Source organism: Rhineura floridana, chromosome 18 (assembly GCF_030035675.1).
Source record: "Rhineura floridana isolate rRhiFlo1 chromosome 18, rRhiFlo1.hap2, whole genome shotgun sequence".
Taxonomy (NCBI): Eukaryota; Metazoa; Chordata; class Lepidosauria; order Squamata; family Rhineuridae; genus Rhineura; species Rhineura floridana.
In genome coordinates this window covers 25545822-25559679 of record NC_084497.1, presented here as the reverse complement: position 1 = coordinate 25559679, position 13858 = coordinate 25545822, and the positions used below count along the sequence as shown (strand labels likewise).

Below are 13858 nucleotides of genomic sequence, written 5' to 3'. Positions count from 1 at the left end.
AACTATTATCCTTTTTTTTGCCGTCTGCAGTCTTTTAGAAGTAGTTGTATTAACTGGATTAATCTAACCGGTTATTTAATTTTATATAGAAAGATTTATAGACTGCTGAATCACAAAGCTCTTAAGCAGTGCACACAATAAAATTACGAATAAAACCCAGTTAAAATACACAAAACTGTTTTAAAAATATACACGAAATATCACTACAACAAAGATAGAAATCAGTGGGGAAAAATGGTAAAACAAATACAGGTATAACTAAATTATAAGTCTAGGTAGCCTTGCTGAAATAAAACCAGGTTTCAGCAGGGGTCCAACAGAATATAGCAAGGGCACCTGCTTAACATCAACAGGCAGGGAGTTCCAGAGAATAGGCGCTGCCACACTTAAAGATCAACTCTTTGCAAACGTGGAATGGATATTATACGGCCCTTGTGAATGGGTGCAAGTTCTGCAGATCAAAGCGGCTGAGTAGGCACATAGGTCGCAATGCGACTCCTCAGGTAACACCTTGAACTTGGCCTGATAACGGTGATTAGGTGCAACATGACTTTAAATAACTAAAGCGAGTGCCTGACATGGGGAGATTTCTGTCACTTTCAAATGGAAGTCTCTTGTGGCAAATATGGTCAAGCCTATGATCTTGAGGAAGGAGCTCCGCTCAGAGGCAAACACCTACTCTACATGTAGAAGGTCCCAGGTTCAATCCCCAATGGCATCTCCGGGTAGGGCTGGGAATGCCCCCTGCCCAAAACCCTGGACAGCCCCTGCCAGTCAGTGCAGACAACACTGAGCTGGGTGGCCCAATGGCGTGGCGCATTATATGGCAGCTTCCTCTGTCCCGACTCCCACTGTTGGCTTCAGCCAAACCCAACTTAAGTCAACACAACTCTCTGTGAGGGACGATCCAGGCCAGGGTTTCACGGAGGGAGTCAACTCGCATCTGGGAGGTACCATTTCAGGCTGAGGTGGGGGGGAGCTCCCATCACTGAATGTTCCCCCCCCCAAAAAAACCAAAACGATGCTCATTAAAAAAAGCACCCAATGTCAGAGAGGTGCTATTTATGTGTTATTTGATTTATATCCCGCCCTTCCTCCCAGCAGGAGTCCAGGGCGGTAGGTACTAGCCCACAATCCGTTTCATTCTAGTTTTCTATATGCAAAGTGTTTTACATGGGAAGGCAAGACAAAAGTTCTCAATGAAGTTGCAAATTAGGCTGGAGATGTCAGGCACTGAACCGGGGATCTTTTGCAAGAAAAAACACATACTCTCTAGTCCTCCCACTAACAGTTTAGATAGTTAATTTATTTAACTTGCCCATTTGCTACCGAGCCAAGTTCAAGGTTCTGGTTTTGGGGTACAAAGCCCTACACAGCTTGGGACCAATATACCTGAAAGACCGTCTTACCCCATATATGCCCAGTCGATCACTGCGCTCTGCAGGTGAGGGCCTCCTGCAGATACCATCTTATCAGGAGGTCCGTTCTGCACAACACAGGAAGCAGACCTTTAGCATTGTGGCACCTCCCCTTTGGAAATCCCACCCCTTAAATACTAGACAGGCGCCGTCTCTGTTCTCTTTTGGGCACCTAACACCTTCCTCTTTCAAGAAGCCTTTTAAGTGGAGACCTTATCCCAGTCTGCTTCTGTGTTGGCACTGCTTTTTAATATGCTTTTAAACCTTTTTTTAAATAAAGTGTTTCAACCTTTTTTTTAAAGATCTCTTCAAAGCTTTTTTAATAAAATGTTTTTAAAGTTGTTTTGTTTTAATGTATTTTAATGTCTGTTTTTATGATGTTTTGAAGTGTTTTTAGTGCGTTGGTTTGCTGCCCTGGACTCCTGCTGGGAGGAAGGGCGGGATATAAATCAAACAATAAATAGATAAAACATTATTGATGTCTAAGACATACACCCTCCTTAATGGCCAAAGCAGTTTACACAACTATGCTTAGAGTGCATGCTCCTATTATGCATAAATTGGGATCTTTTATCTTTCCTGGTCCTGTCAAATATTTGTCATGAAGCTTGCAACCAGAGGGGAAAAGGAAAAGTAATCAGAAGTTGCCTCTCATAGTTCCCCCCCATTCCTGTTAATGTAAAAACATCCCCACATACGCGCACACCTGAAAAATCAACACTGTATCAGTGATGATCCAATTATTTTCCAGTCTGCCTGCAAAATGAAGACCACAGTGTGAGCCATTGCCAGAGGTAGCGGAATGGTACTCAATGCTTACCTGTGCGAAGAAGCCAATGCACACGCCTCCAGTTTTGAAAAACGGCCTATAAAAATACCTTCCCCTCCCCCAAACATTAAAAGGGGGGGGGAGAGAGAAGAAATATTTGAAGAATCGGCAATTAAGTTTGCATCGGTCCCACTTAGCGTAACAAGGTCCCCATACGTTTAAACAAATACTATAGGCAAGCATATGTATTTAGAGATTGCTTTTGCTAATTGACAGCCCAACTGATTTATGTTCTGAAGATTACTCTGCTAAAATAAATTAACCATATTAATTGGTTGGGGGGGGAGGTTCCAGAACCGTGCCAGATTGGAACCAAGAACACCACATGCTTAACTGTTCGGGTGCCCCAAGGCTTTGCTATAGAACTGAAAAGGAATTTTTTAAAAGCGTCTAGTCCAATAGGCTGGTTTATAGTGCTCATTGCCCAACCACTCCTGCTTTGGATCTCCCCTGACCCACATATAATACTTTTGCAGCTTCACTTAACGCGCTCACTGTAGTTTAGCGTGCACTTGGGGCAGCACCCCCGATCTGTGGCCAAATTCATACCGCACCATGGCTTAGGGCAAACGCAGTGGCTCCCAAGGAGATCGCAACTCCTTTGCTCCTCTCCCCAGGTGTTTTTGGGTCGGCGCAGGATGGCAGTGAAGCCAGTGGTTCACTTAGCGTGCCATCCTGAACCCACGATTGTGGTTAAGGTGTCTCTTCCTTGACTGCCATCTGTAGCCAAAGTGCGTCCTGCGGTTGCAGGTCATGGTCTGCAGCCAAAGTGTGTCCTACGGTTGCAGGTCATGGTCGAGGAAGAAAGACCTTAACCACAATCCTGGGTTCAGACAACACACTAAGTCAAACGTTCGCTCGGTTGTCCCATGCTGACCTAAAAGGCTTGGGGAGCAGCCAAGTGGGTGAGAACTCCTCCCCAGGAACCAGCAGCGCTGGTTCGCACAAGTCAAATATCTACACAGAGAGAGAGAGCCCTGCAGGGACATGCTGTGCCCATCTCTTCTGTAAGACATGCAGCAGTCCCAAGGTTGCAGCAGGTGTTAAGTGTCCAGGCATCCCCCTGGAGGGCACAGGCAGCTCTGTTTGCCGCGGCCATAAATTCCCAGGTGGCTGGATTGCAACCACCACAAAATGCAAAAAGTCTCGCCTGCCTTGCAAGATCACACCAAAGGCTGCATTATCTCAGCATGAATCGGCTTCCGCTCTTGCTACTATACCTTTCACCAGCTTGGGAGCGATTATTATTATTATTATGAAACAGAAAGAGGAACTTTGACTGTGCTTGTTTGCATACGACTATCCAGAAGGTTCCCTTCCACCTCAGGGGACACCAGGCCCGAGGGAATATTGCTGCTTAGGAGGGGGGGGTGTCTGCCTGCCTGTCTGTCTGACATTTCCTCTTTGTTCCCATGAATCTGAAGGTCACTTCAGACACAGCTTGGCTTCACAAAAGGTGTTAAGGGAACAATGTATACATTTGTGCAGAATATACACTGGAAAGCCACAATTGGCAGCAGGTGCCCAACGAGGGCACCCACAGGAAGATAATCAGATGCACAGCCTTCACACGTGACACTGTACTCTTCCACAACGCGCACACATCCATGCAGGAAAAACAGAGTATAAAAAGAACAACCTTCACTAAACACGCAAGCTGCGCAAAATGTGAACCTAGGACGCTGCCACATCCTGAGTCAAACCGCTGGTCCGCATAGGCCCAGTACAGTCAGCACTGACTGGCAGCAGCTCTCCAGGATTTCAAGCAGGGAGTCTCTCCCAGCTCTACCTGGAGATGCTGGTGGGGATTGAACCAGGGACCCTCTACATGCAAAGCCTGTGTCCTGCCATGGAGCCGCCCTTCAAGGCGAGCGTCGAACCAACTGCAGGCGGTATTCCCAGTGTCACGGCCCATATCCTGCGGCAGGATCCCAACGCTACAGGGCCAACCGACCAAGGAGAAGCCATAAGGCGCCTTCAAGGCAGCTTGCACCATCACCACCGTGGCACAGCCCTCAGAAGAGCAGGCACGCATTAGACAAACTCCGATGGAAACAACATGAGCGCAGCGGGGGGGCGCGCACAAGAGCAATGGAGGGCAAAGGTCTTTGCCGCACAAAAGCAACCAGCTGTGGCCGCTCCGCTGACAGTCCTCAGTTAATAGGAGCTGATCCGTCCTCGAATTCAAGAGCAAAATCATTTTCACATGTACAGTTGAACAGGAAGCGGCAACCAGTCAAATCCTTGCATGCATCTCTCCCAAAAAAACCATCAGCTTAAAAGACAAGCTCTGGCTTACATCCAACTAAGCCCTACTCAGAATAGACTCAGAATAGACTCACTAAAATTAATAGACCAAAGTAAGTCATACCCATTAATTTCAATAGGTTTGCTGTGAGTAGGACTAACACTCTATGCAACTAACGCGTTATGAGCTTTTCAGCACTCTACCACTTGATCCGTAATAAAATGAAAGTGATTTGTCCTCCTGGTCTTAAATTCTCTGGATCTCTTGGATCACTTCCACTCATGCAGCAACCCTTGGAGGGGAAAGTGTGTGTGGGGGAGATCAGCTCCACTTGGTACTTCCCACCTTGAGTTCAGTTTCTCCTAGCATGTCGTTTGTTTGCATGCCAAGGGCTTAGTCATTCCTATTAGGAGTTCTTCACATCCCCTAAAGCCCCATCGCCTTCTGGACTTTGTTCTTTAACTTCTGCCTCCCCCACCCCACAAAAATATGCTGTTCAGATTCTCCGGTTCCTATCTTTTCAGAGAGAAGAGATCCAAGTGCTATCGAACGCAGAGTTATACCCTGATGTGAGCACAAGAATCGTCTTGTGGCAAAAGTCTATCTCATTTAGCTTTATTTTATATTTGAGCCAGGCAAAGCCTCTGGGAAGCTTACAAAGGCAAAGAGCCATCTTGTGCTATTGGCTCCCAAGGTCTGGCATCCAGCTGTATACTGGCTCTCCATATGGAAGGGCAGCCTCATTGGGATTTAAATTACTGCCCAACACCAACTTTTTGCATGACAAGGGCAGGCTCCAGGAGGAATGGAAAAAACTCACAGGCCCACCACAGCAAAGCTCCTCCCATCAACTCACCAAAGAGCATTAGGGGAGGGCGATACCTCAGTGGTCAAGGGCCGGCGTTGCATGCGCAATGCAGGGCTGGCTGGGAAAACCGTCTGAAACCCTGGGAAGCCACTGCCAAAGAATACCAAGCCGGACAGACCAACGGTCTGACTCAGTCTAAGGCTGCTTCCTGTGTTCTTATCTCACAGTCCACTTCAGGGAAGAACAGCTGTTCTCCAAAGCTTATCGCAAGACAGCCCCTCACTACCAGCTAACTCTCACAAATTCATGGAGGGGGGGGAAACCTTCACACACACCCCATCTCTTTGTCCTCAAACAATCCACATTGTCCCCATCTAACAGCTGGGGACGCACTCCAAGTAGGATCATAATCATTATTATGCGCTGCACACAAGGCAAAACATACACACACACAGAGGCGCACATGATGTGCAGACAGCTGCAAGCGACACACACATGCATCTAGCTTTAAGGATGAGATGAAGTTGAAGAGAGTCAAATGCAAACGGCCAAAGACAAGATCAGTTCCTCCCTAGGAGACCTCAAATTTATTTCAATGTTATTTGCCTCTGGCCACCGTCTCCCACCCCTGGAGCTCGTTTTGTGCTGTTGTCCTGCTCCCAGCATGGTTACCTGCTGCGGCACAAAACCACCTTAGTAAGCAATGTCCCGCTGGCTATGTCTGATGGGGGGGGGAAGAATGCGAGAGAACCAGCTTTTGGTTTGGGATCACAGACAGGCGACCTGCCTGCCGACAAGGTCTTCTCAAGAGTAAAAAGACACGCTCTTCTAGTCAAAGCCTTGAAACTGAACTCAGCGCAGGAAGGGACTCAACTCCACCCCATTCCTGGGACACAGACAAAGATATATACAAAGAACACCCATTTCAATCCGATGGGGAAAATAGTGTTTCACACAAACGTCCTGTACTTCGCCACTGGGACAACAGGATGTCGGACTGGATGGGCCTTTGACTTGATCCAGCAGCCAGGCTCTTCTGATGTAATCCGTGAGAGGCGATTCCACAGAATGGGCACCCACTAGCTACATCAGCCAAAAAGCAGACACCAAGGACAGGGATTCCTCGTCTCAGCTTCATGAAACTGGCACTCCCTCCTTCCCTGTTCACCTCTTCCCCCACCTCACTTAACCCAGCTGTTTTCAAATATCCACGCAGTTGCTTTTAGACGGCCAGCTTAAACTCACCCAAGGTTTTAATTTGGTCTGAAGCACCACGCCAACCCTGGACAAATTGATAGATGCCTATGGTTTTTATTTTAAATAATGGCAGTCCAGATACACACATTTTATACACACACACACACACTCTGAAGGTGACCCCCCACCCTCTCATCCATGCCAAAATCAGTTCCTGAGAATTTCTATGCTAGTTTCTGGATTCGTTCATAAATCCATTTTGCTCTTCTCTTTCACAAATCCAAAAGTCATTCAGAAATGCAATCAAAATGATAACTGAAGATCATACAAACGGAAGTCCATTGCATTATATATGACTAATATGACACTATAAATAGTATTCTGCACAATCACTAGAGGGTTCTGATATAGAAAGATGCTTTCTTTGTGTTGCCCAGAATGGAAACAGATTTTGGCTGCCCCACAAGCCTTCAAAAAGATGCCCAATTTTTATTTTTATTTTTTAAAAAAACTGCATTCCCCATTTTCATGCACCTCATTTTGCCATTCACATGCACAAAAATGCTACCTTTAGCGCATGATTAGCTGAAGACAGACAGTCCATTAGCAACACATAGGAGAGATAATGTGGGTCTTTAGACCACAATGCCCCCCCCCCCCGTGTCCCTTCAATAGCTTTCACACTGAACCTTTGATTTAAAAGTAGAGAGGAGTGAAAATATTTCCCATACCTGTGTTGGGTGTGTGTTATAGTTTATGAAGATTATTTGTAGTGTGCATTCAAGCTGGCTCCCCAAAAGCAAATGTATATTTGTTCATTTAATATTTGATTTATATCCCGCCCTTCCTCCCAGCAGGAGCCCAGAGCGGGAAGTTGCACATTCTGTGCCCAGATCTATGTGGGTACATGCACATGTTGTCCAAAAAAGGTGTGTGGCCAGCAGTTTAAAGGGGTGAGATGAGGGAAAGAAGTCTTAACCGAACATTCCCTAAAAAGCATTAAGTGATGCTCCTTTGAGGCCCTGTGATTTCCATTCACTCAAGGTCTACCAAAGAATATTGTGCAGTTAAGGAGTTAACTAGATCCTCCCCCCCCCCCCGCTTTGCTCCACCTTGCATTCTTTCGAAGGAGAGGAAAAGGCAGATCCTCACAGCCAATTACTCCCCCAACCGCTAGCCAGACATCTGGCCCTGGGCAAATTTGTCAAGATGCCCCGCTGACCAGGCCTGATGCCCGCACACGGCCTTCCCCCTCCCCCAGCCCCCAACTCTGGAAACGGAAGACGGCTGATTATTAAATGAAGAGCATCTTGTCGCAACATACTTTCTAGCTGTCTGGCTGGGCAAACTCCACAATTGCCTGTCACAGTTTACAAGTTTGCTGCTACACAGAACACATTCATTCCCTTTGTATGTATATATCTCACCCCTACATGTACCAGAAGAAAAAGGGGGGAGAGCTAGAGCCGCGCACCAAAAATGCACTTCTGAAGTCTCTGCCCGTGTACCAAGCCACATTTGCAAGTACACTGAATGTGGACAGCCTGGGATCGGTGGTGGCGACTGGCAGGGAGGAAGGCAGGGAACCCAAACAGTAGGCAGGGTCAGAGCCAATGGCAAGGGGAGGCAGCTCATTTGAGGTCTGTCCCTCTTCCCTGATAAAACTGACTGGAGGAGGAGAGGAAGATGGCAGGCAATGCCACCCCCTGGAATGGTTCGAAGTCAGAAAGCAGGCAGGTGGGGACTGGCGGGGGGGGGGGCAGACTGAGGTTGGTGGGCGGCACCCCACTTGTCCATCCAGAATCTATCCCACCGTTTGTCTGCCTGTTTACCCTGCCAATGCATGTAGCTTTAGAAGCTTTTGAGACTTGGTACCCCTCCCCCTCTATTTTTTGTAATTTCAAGATACATCCTCAGGAGAGAAGCCTGCAATTTCTGCATGCTGCCAAGCACTTATTGACATGGAGTTGTGTTCTCCACCTTCAGTAGGTTGGAAAAACGGAGGGAACGATTAATTCATTTCTTCCTTTTCTTTCTCTTACCCTAAACAGCGTACACTCTGTATCACCACCAAGACTTATTGGAGGTCGTAAGATCCAATCAACAAACGCAAACACATCACACTTTTAAAAAAAAAAAAAAAAGATGCTTTGCAGCCGGGCAGACTACCTTACATGTCTTCAGAAAAGGACAGGACACAGCTTGCAACAAGAAAAGTGTCTACAAGTGCCAGGCTGGCACTACCACCACCAAAAAAGGCAGATTTTTAAAAACAGGGTTTTTAAAATTGATCCAACTTTGCTGGTGCTAATTCCAGGAGAGAGCCTTAGTAGTCTGCATCAGTAGATATACCCCAATATAGGAAAGGTCAAAGGATATATTTCTAAAGAGAAAGTTAGCTTCCTTGAGTCTCTTGTCCCCCCCCCCAAAAAAAGAGAGAGACCACCTTAAAAACCTATCAACACTTCAGAAAAAGCCTTCTGTCCAGCTAGCTGCACACTGACCTGGGAAACAACCCAGTCGCAAATGCCCATGCAGTGCCTTCTGGCTACAGAAGTCCTAGTCCTTTTCAAAACCGTTATAGCTTGACCCACAACGTGGGAACCCAAAAGGAGATTGTATAGGATTCCACATAAGGGGGGGGTATGTGTGTGGAAGTGCTGAGGCTAACCCTCAACAGATTTTCCTTCCGGGATGCTACCACATGGTTTGGGCAATAACCATTTCTTAAAAAGAAGCGGCTGCCCGTGGGCCTGTTAAGATATGCAGCTCAGCCCCATGCGGATGTTCACTCAGAAAGAAGTCTCGCTGGATGCACACATGCACCCAAGTTATCTGGCTGCCCGCTCCGCAAAGGCTGCAACCCTCCTCCTCACCCCCACCAAAGTTCGCACACTTGCTCAAAGAAAACCCGCACCCTCCGCCGAGCCCAACCTACCAGGGACCCCGCACCCAAGCACCGAAGCGCGCTTACCCTGGGTGCTTTCCTCTTGTATCGGTTGCTGTAGTCGAACTTCTCCTTCATGTCGTCCAAGCACTGGCCCAGCCTGGCTTTCTCGTCCTTGCCGGCGTAATCCTGGCTGAGGAGGATGTAGGCTCGCCAGTTGGCCGAGTCGAAGCCCCAGTGGCAAGTCCGGTTCTCCAGGGACTTGTGCGAGTGGATGACGAACTTGTGCGGCGGGTACATGAGCCGGCAGTCGAGGCACTGGATGCACGCCGCCCCAGGGTTACTGTAGAGCTCGGGCACCAGGAGCCCCTTGCACTTCCCGAAGCACTCGTGGTACACCTTAAAGCTCCGCTCGGTCAGCTCCAGCTCGATGGCGGCGGCGTGGTGGTGGTGGCCCCCGACGAGCCCCTTCTTGCAGCGCCCCGGCGGGTAGGCGCCGCCGTAGAGCAAGGCGTTGCAAAGCCGCTCGGCGTCCGTCTTGGTGATGAGGCCGCAGGAGGGCGCCGAGAAGGGCAGGATCCCCATGACCTTCAGGATCTCCAGCTGGTCGGCCGTGCAGCGCGAGCAGTAGATGTGCAGCTCGTCGCAGACGGCGTTGATCTGCTGCAGGGAGAAGTCGCGCAGGACGGAGTTGAGGATCTGCGGTAGGCAGAGGCGCTTCTCGCCGCCCACCACGAAGCACGAGATGGTCTCGCCTTCCAGCACCGTCTCGCAGCGCTCGGTGGAGCGGTCCGAGGGCATGAAGAAGGGGCCCGGCATCACCGCCGGCGGCTGGATGGGCGGTAAGTGGAGCACGGGCTCCGCCGAGGAGGAGGAAGGCTCCTTGCCGTTCTTGTACAGCTCCTGCGCCCAGCGCGCCGAGAAGGCGGCCGGACCACCCAGCGAGTTCATCGAGCTCAGATGAAACTGTTCCAAGGTCTTCTGCAGGCCGGGATGAGGCTGGAAGCTGCTTCTGCTGACAGTCTCCATTTTAAAGGGTGCTTTGCTGTTGAGGCCCCCCCACGTCTTGGGTGTTTTTTTAAAAATAATCCTCCTTTCTGGATCCCCCCTCCCCCGCGATAACGCACAATTATTATTATTATTATTATTTGCAGACGCAGCAAAACCCGAGCCTCGGTTAAATCCTTCCCAGCCTTCTTTCTCTCGCCCCCCCCCAAAGGCGAAGGATGCCTCCGCTGGGTTGCTCTCCCCCACTAAAGACGGCGCAGCGGAGGGAAGCCGCCCGATAAGCTCATCGCGCCGACAACTGCGCCCTCCTGGCGGGTCGCCTTGCTTTGGGTCCAGACGCCCCTCGGAACAAGTTTGGGGGCCGCTTGCTTTGTTTGCTTTCCACACGCGGGGCCCAAAGACCGATCCAAGGGGGGGAAGGAGGGACGGACAGACAGGTCGGTCTTCGGGGGTGGGAGGGAGGTTGAGAGAAAAGTTACAAAAAGACCCCCCCCCCAAAAAGCGCACTGCCTTCCCAAAGAGGAGACTGCCCTCCCGCTTCCTTTCAAGCCAGCAGTCTTCAGTTCTCTCTCTCACACACACACACCCTCAAGCCGCAGACAGCCAGCCTCCCTCCCTCCAAGAAACGGAGAAGAAATCTGTATCAGCGGCGCGGCCAGGGAGGCCGAGGCGAGTCAATAGCACCAGCGGGTCTTGCAAGGTCTCCCAGCAGCAGCGTCTGGCGTCGGGGAAGTCACCTCCGTGCTGTTCATGTCTACCAGAAACAATTCTTTTTTTTTTTTTAAGGGAGAATATATATAAGGTTGCTCTCTGGAAACCGGGAGAGGAAGGGGCTTGTAGCGTATGGCGCTCTCTCCGAAAATAAATCCCTTCCAAACTGGCGCGCGGCGTCCCCGCCGTCCTTGCTCGCCCCCTCCCGTCCTCGCCGCCGCTCGTGGTCCCTCGAAACTGCCGGGGGGGGGGAGAGAGAGGGGTTTCCTTTCTTTCGGAGAGTTGCTGCTTCTAGGCTGTCTGGCTTTTGCTTGCCGCCCCTTCTCCTTTTCGACGTGGGAGCCGCGACTGCTCACATCCTCCCGACCACACGCTCCAGCCCAGACTGAGGCTGTTGAAAAGCTGAGCTAATGCGGGCTGGCGGGCTGTGCGCTCCTCCTCCTCCTCCTCCTCCCCCCCTCTGTTTGTTGGTGTCTGCCTCGGCTCTTGAATGGCAGCCAAGAATGTGACCAACTCCCCAGGCTCGGCTCTTCCAGGAACAGGCGCCGCCTCCCTCCTTCCAGCCGCTCTGCAAAAGGCGAGCCAGGCGCGCGTGCGCGCGTCCGCACAGAGTGGATGGAGCGAGGAGGGGGAGGCGGCGTCGGGTTCATAGACCTCCTCGAGGCGGGGGGGGGGGGCAAGGCGAGCGGTAAGGCTGCTCTGCGGGCGAGGTGCGTCTTGCTGCTTATCGCTCTGATTCTGTTTTGGGGTTTTAAAATTTTTTGTTTATATCTTCTTAGAGCCGGCGGATAAAGTTTTGCACAAGGAAAATAAAGAGCCTTTCGCTCGCAGGAGGAGGCCCCCAAGATATGGGTCTGATCGGCACCTGAGAGATCATCACCACCGCCACCCCTTTGCTGAAGTTAAAGCGCAGTAGAGTGGCACATCCTGAAGCGCAGGGTCCTTCCATAATAGCCACAGCCATGCCTCCTTCTAAGACTGTGCAACCTTCTTAGAATTATCTGGGCAGGCTTGAATACTGCTTTAGAAGACTCTTCTCAGTGGCTAACACACTCCCCTTTCGCACTGATTGGCTCATAGGATGCTGGAGACACAGGGACCCTGCTGGGACCTGGCTCTCCCCAAAATAAGGGGACTAAGACACCCCACCCCAAGACCCTTTACGACTACACTTCTGGTTAAGTAGGTCTGCATCTGATTCAGTTAATGCCCTTGAGTTCCATATACGAAGGATAAATGGAAGAAAATAAATATAAAAGAAGTCGAATCTGCATAGCACCGTGTGCATGGCTCCTATGCCCACAAACTCCCCAGGGCAAAAAAGCAACAAGTACATGTACACTGTATTTAAATGTATATATGCATAATCACATGTCTGTGGGACCATATCCAGAGGTCACCAAAGCGATGCCCACGGGCGCAGTGACACCCTTGAGTTCTTCCCCAGTGCTCAGGAAGCTTCTGAACCCAAACATTACCTGCCCCCCGAGACGGGAGGGTTGCTATCTTTTGAAAAGTGCATAGAGCTGAAGGAGGAAGTTGGAAGAAAAACACTTTTCCCCACTTCCTCTTTCAACTCTATGCTCTTTTCGAGGCTCAGATTAATTCTGCTGGAGCTGGCTTTTACCCAGACCTTTTGGAAAAGCAAACTGTGCATGCATGCACTCTCTCTTTTACTGTCTCTCTTGGGATGGGGGGGTGATCCACGGAAGGCGGGGAGAGAAGTGACCAGAGTGGGTGGTGTCCATAGCATGTACTAAAAATTACAAAAGTGTCTATGGGCCTAAAGTGGTGTGCACCCACTGAGACTGCATGTACACCATACATTTAAACAACAAGACTTTCTGCAAAGAAACCTGGGAATTGCACTTTACCCCTCACAGAGCTTCAGTACACAGCACCCTTAACAAACTACAGTTCCCAGGATTCTTTGGGGGAAGTCATGTATGGTATGTGCACAGCCTGAGTTGACAGCAAGCTATGCAAGCCTTGAGATCAATTCATGACCCTGATGCCTGTTTCACCGTTCATTAAGACATTATTGTCAGGGACAAGAGATAAAGCCTGCTCAGTGGTGGCTGTTACTGTAGAACTCACACCCGCAGTAGATTTACCTCTCCATGGCTTTAAAAAAACACAAACCTGTCCATGGTTTTTAGGTGTGCTCTAAAACAATAAAATATCCATGCAACAGTGCAACAAATACAATTTAAAAAAACATTTTAAATGAGGGAGCCTTCACATTGTATTTCCACCAGTTTTATATTGCTTCCTGAATACTTCGTGTGGCTTTTTGCTTTGAAAAGCAGGCTATATTCATAAATAACTACACACAGCCTCACAGACTGCAATTCAAGTGTAGAGCAAATCTTTGCATGATTACTCAGAAGTGATTCCCACTGTAAAATGCTGTGATTCCAGAGAGGCTTACTCCCAAGTAAATTTGTATAGGGCTGTAGCCTGCAACCCTACATATATTGAATTTAGTGGAACATGTTTCTGAGTAAACACAAATAGGGGGAAAATGCAAATCCCAACAGCGCCACTAGGAGATGATTTGCCTAATTGGCCAGAGGATCGCAGCCCAAGCGCTTTGACGTATTTTTCAAATTATTCCCATTAAATCCATTCAAGTTTTCTGGAGTAAGCTGTCTGCATTAGACGATCGGCAGATAGCTATAAACAGCTGGATTATAATATCAACATACAGATGTATATGCATAATGTTTGAAAATGTTACTAATGATCTAAC

General features: G+C 49.2%; 1 protein-coding gene across 5 annotated transcripts in view; it reads right to left on the bottom strand.

Annotated features, from left to right (window-relative positions):
* SKI (SKI proto-oncogene) overlaps positions 1-11603 on the bottom strand; it is a 172117-nt gene extending 160514 nt beyond the window's left edge. For 2 of the 5 annotated variants that reach the window (XM_061600532.1, XM_061600531.1), the window contains exon 1: positions 9475-11597. In XM_061600532.1, the coding sequence (XP_061456516.1) occupies positions 9475-10416 (942 nt within the window). In that variant the 5' untranslated portion in view covers positions 10417-11597. Of the gene's footprint in view, positions 1-9474 lie in introns of all 5 variants that reach the window. The other 3 variants (XM_061600534.1, XM_061600533.1, XM_061600530.1) reach the window with 3 other exon arrangements.
* Between the last annotated feature and the right edge of the window lie 2255 nt (positions 11604-13858).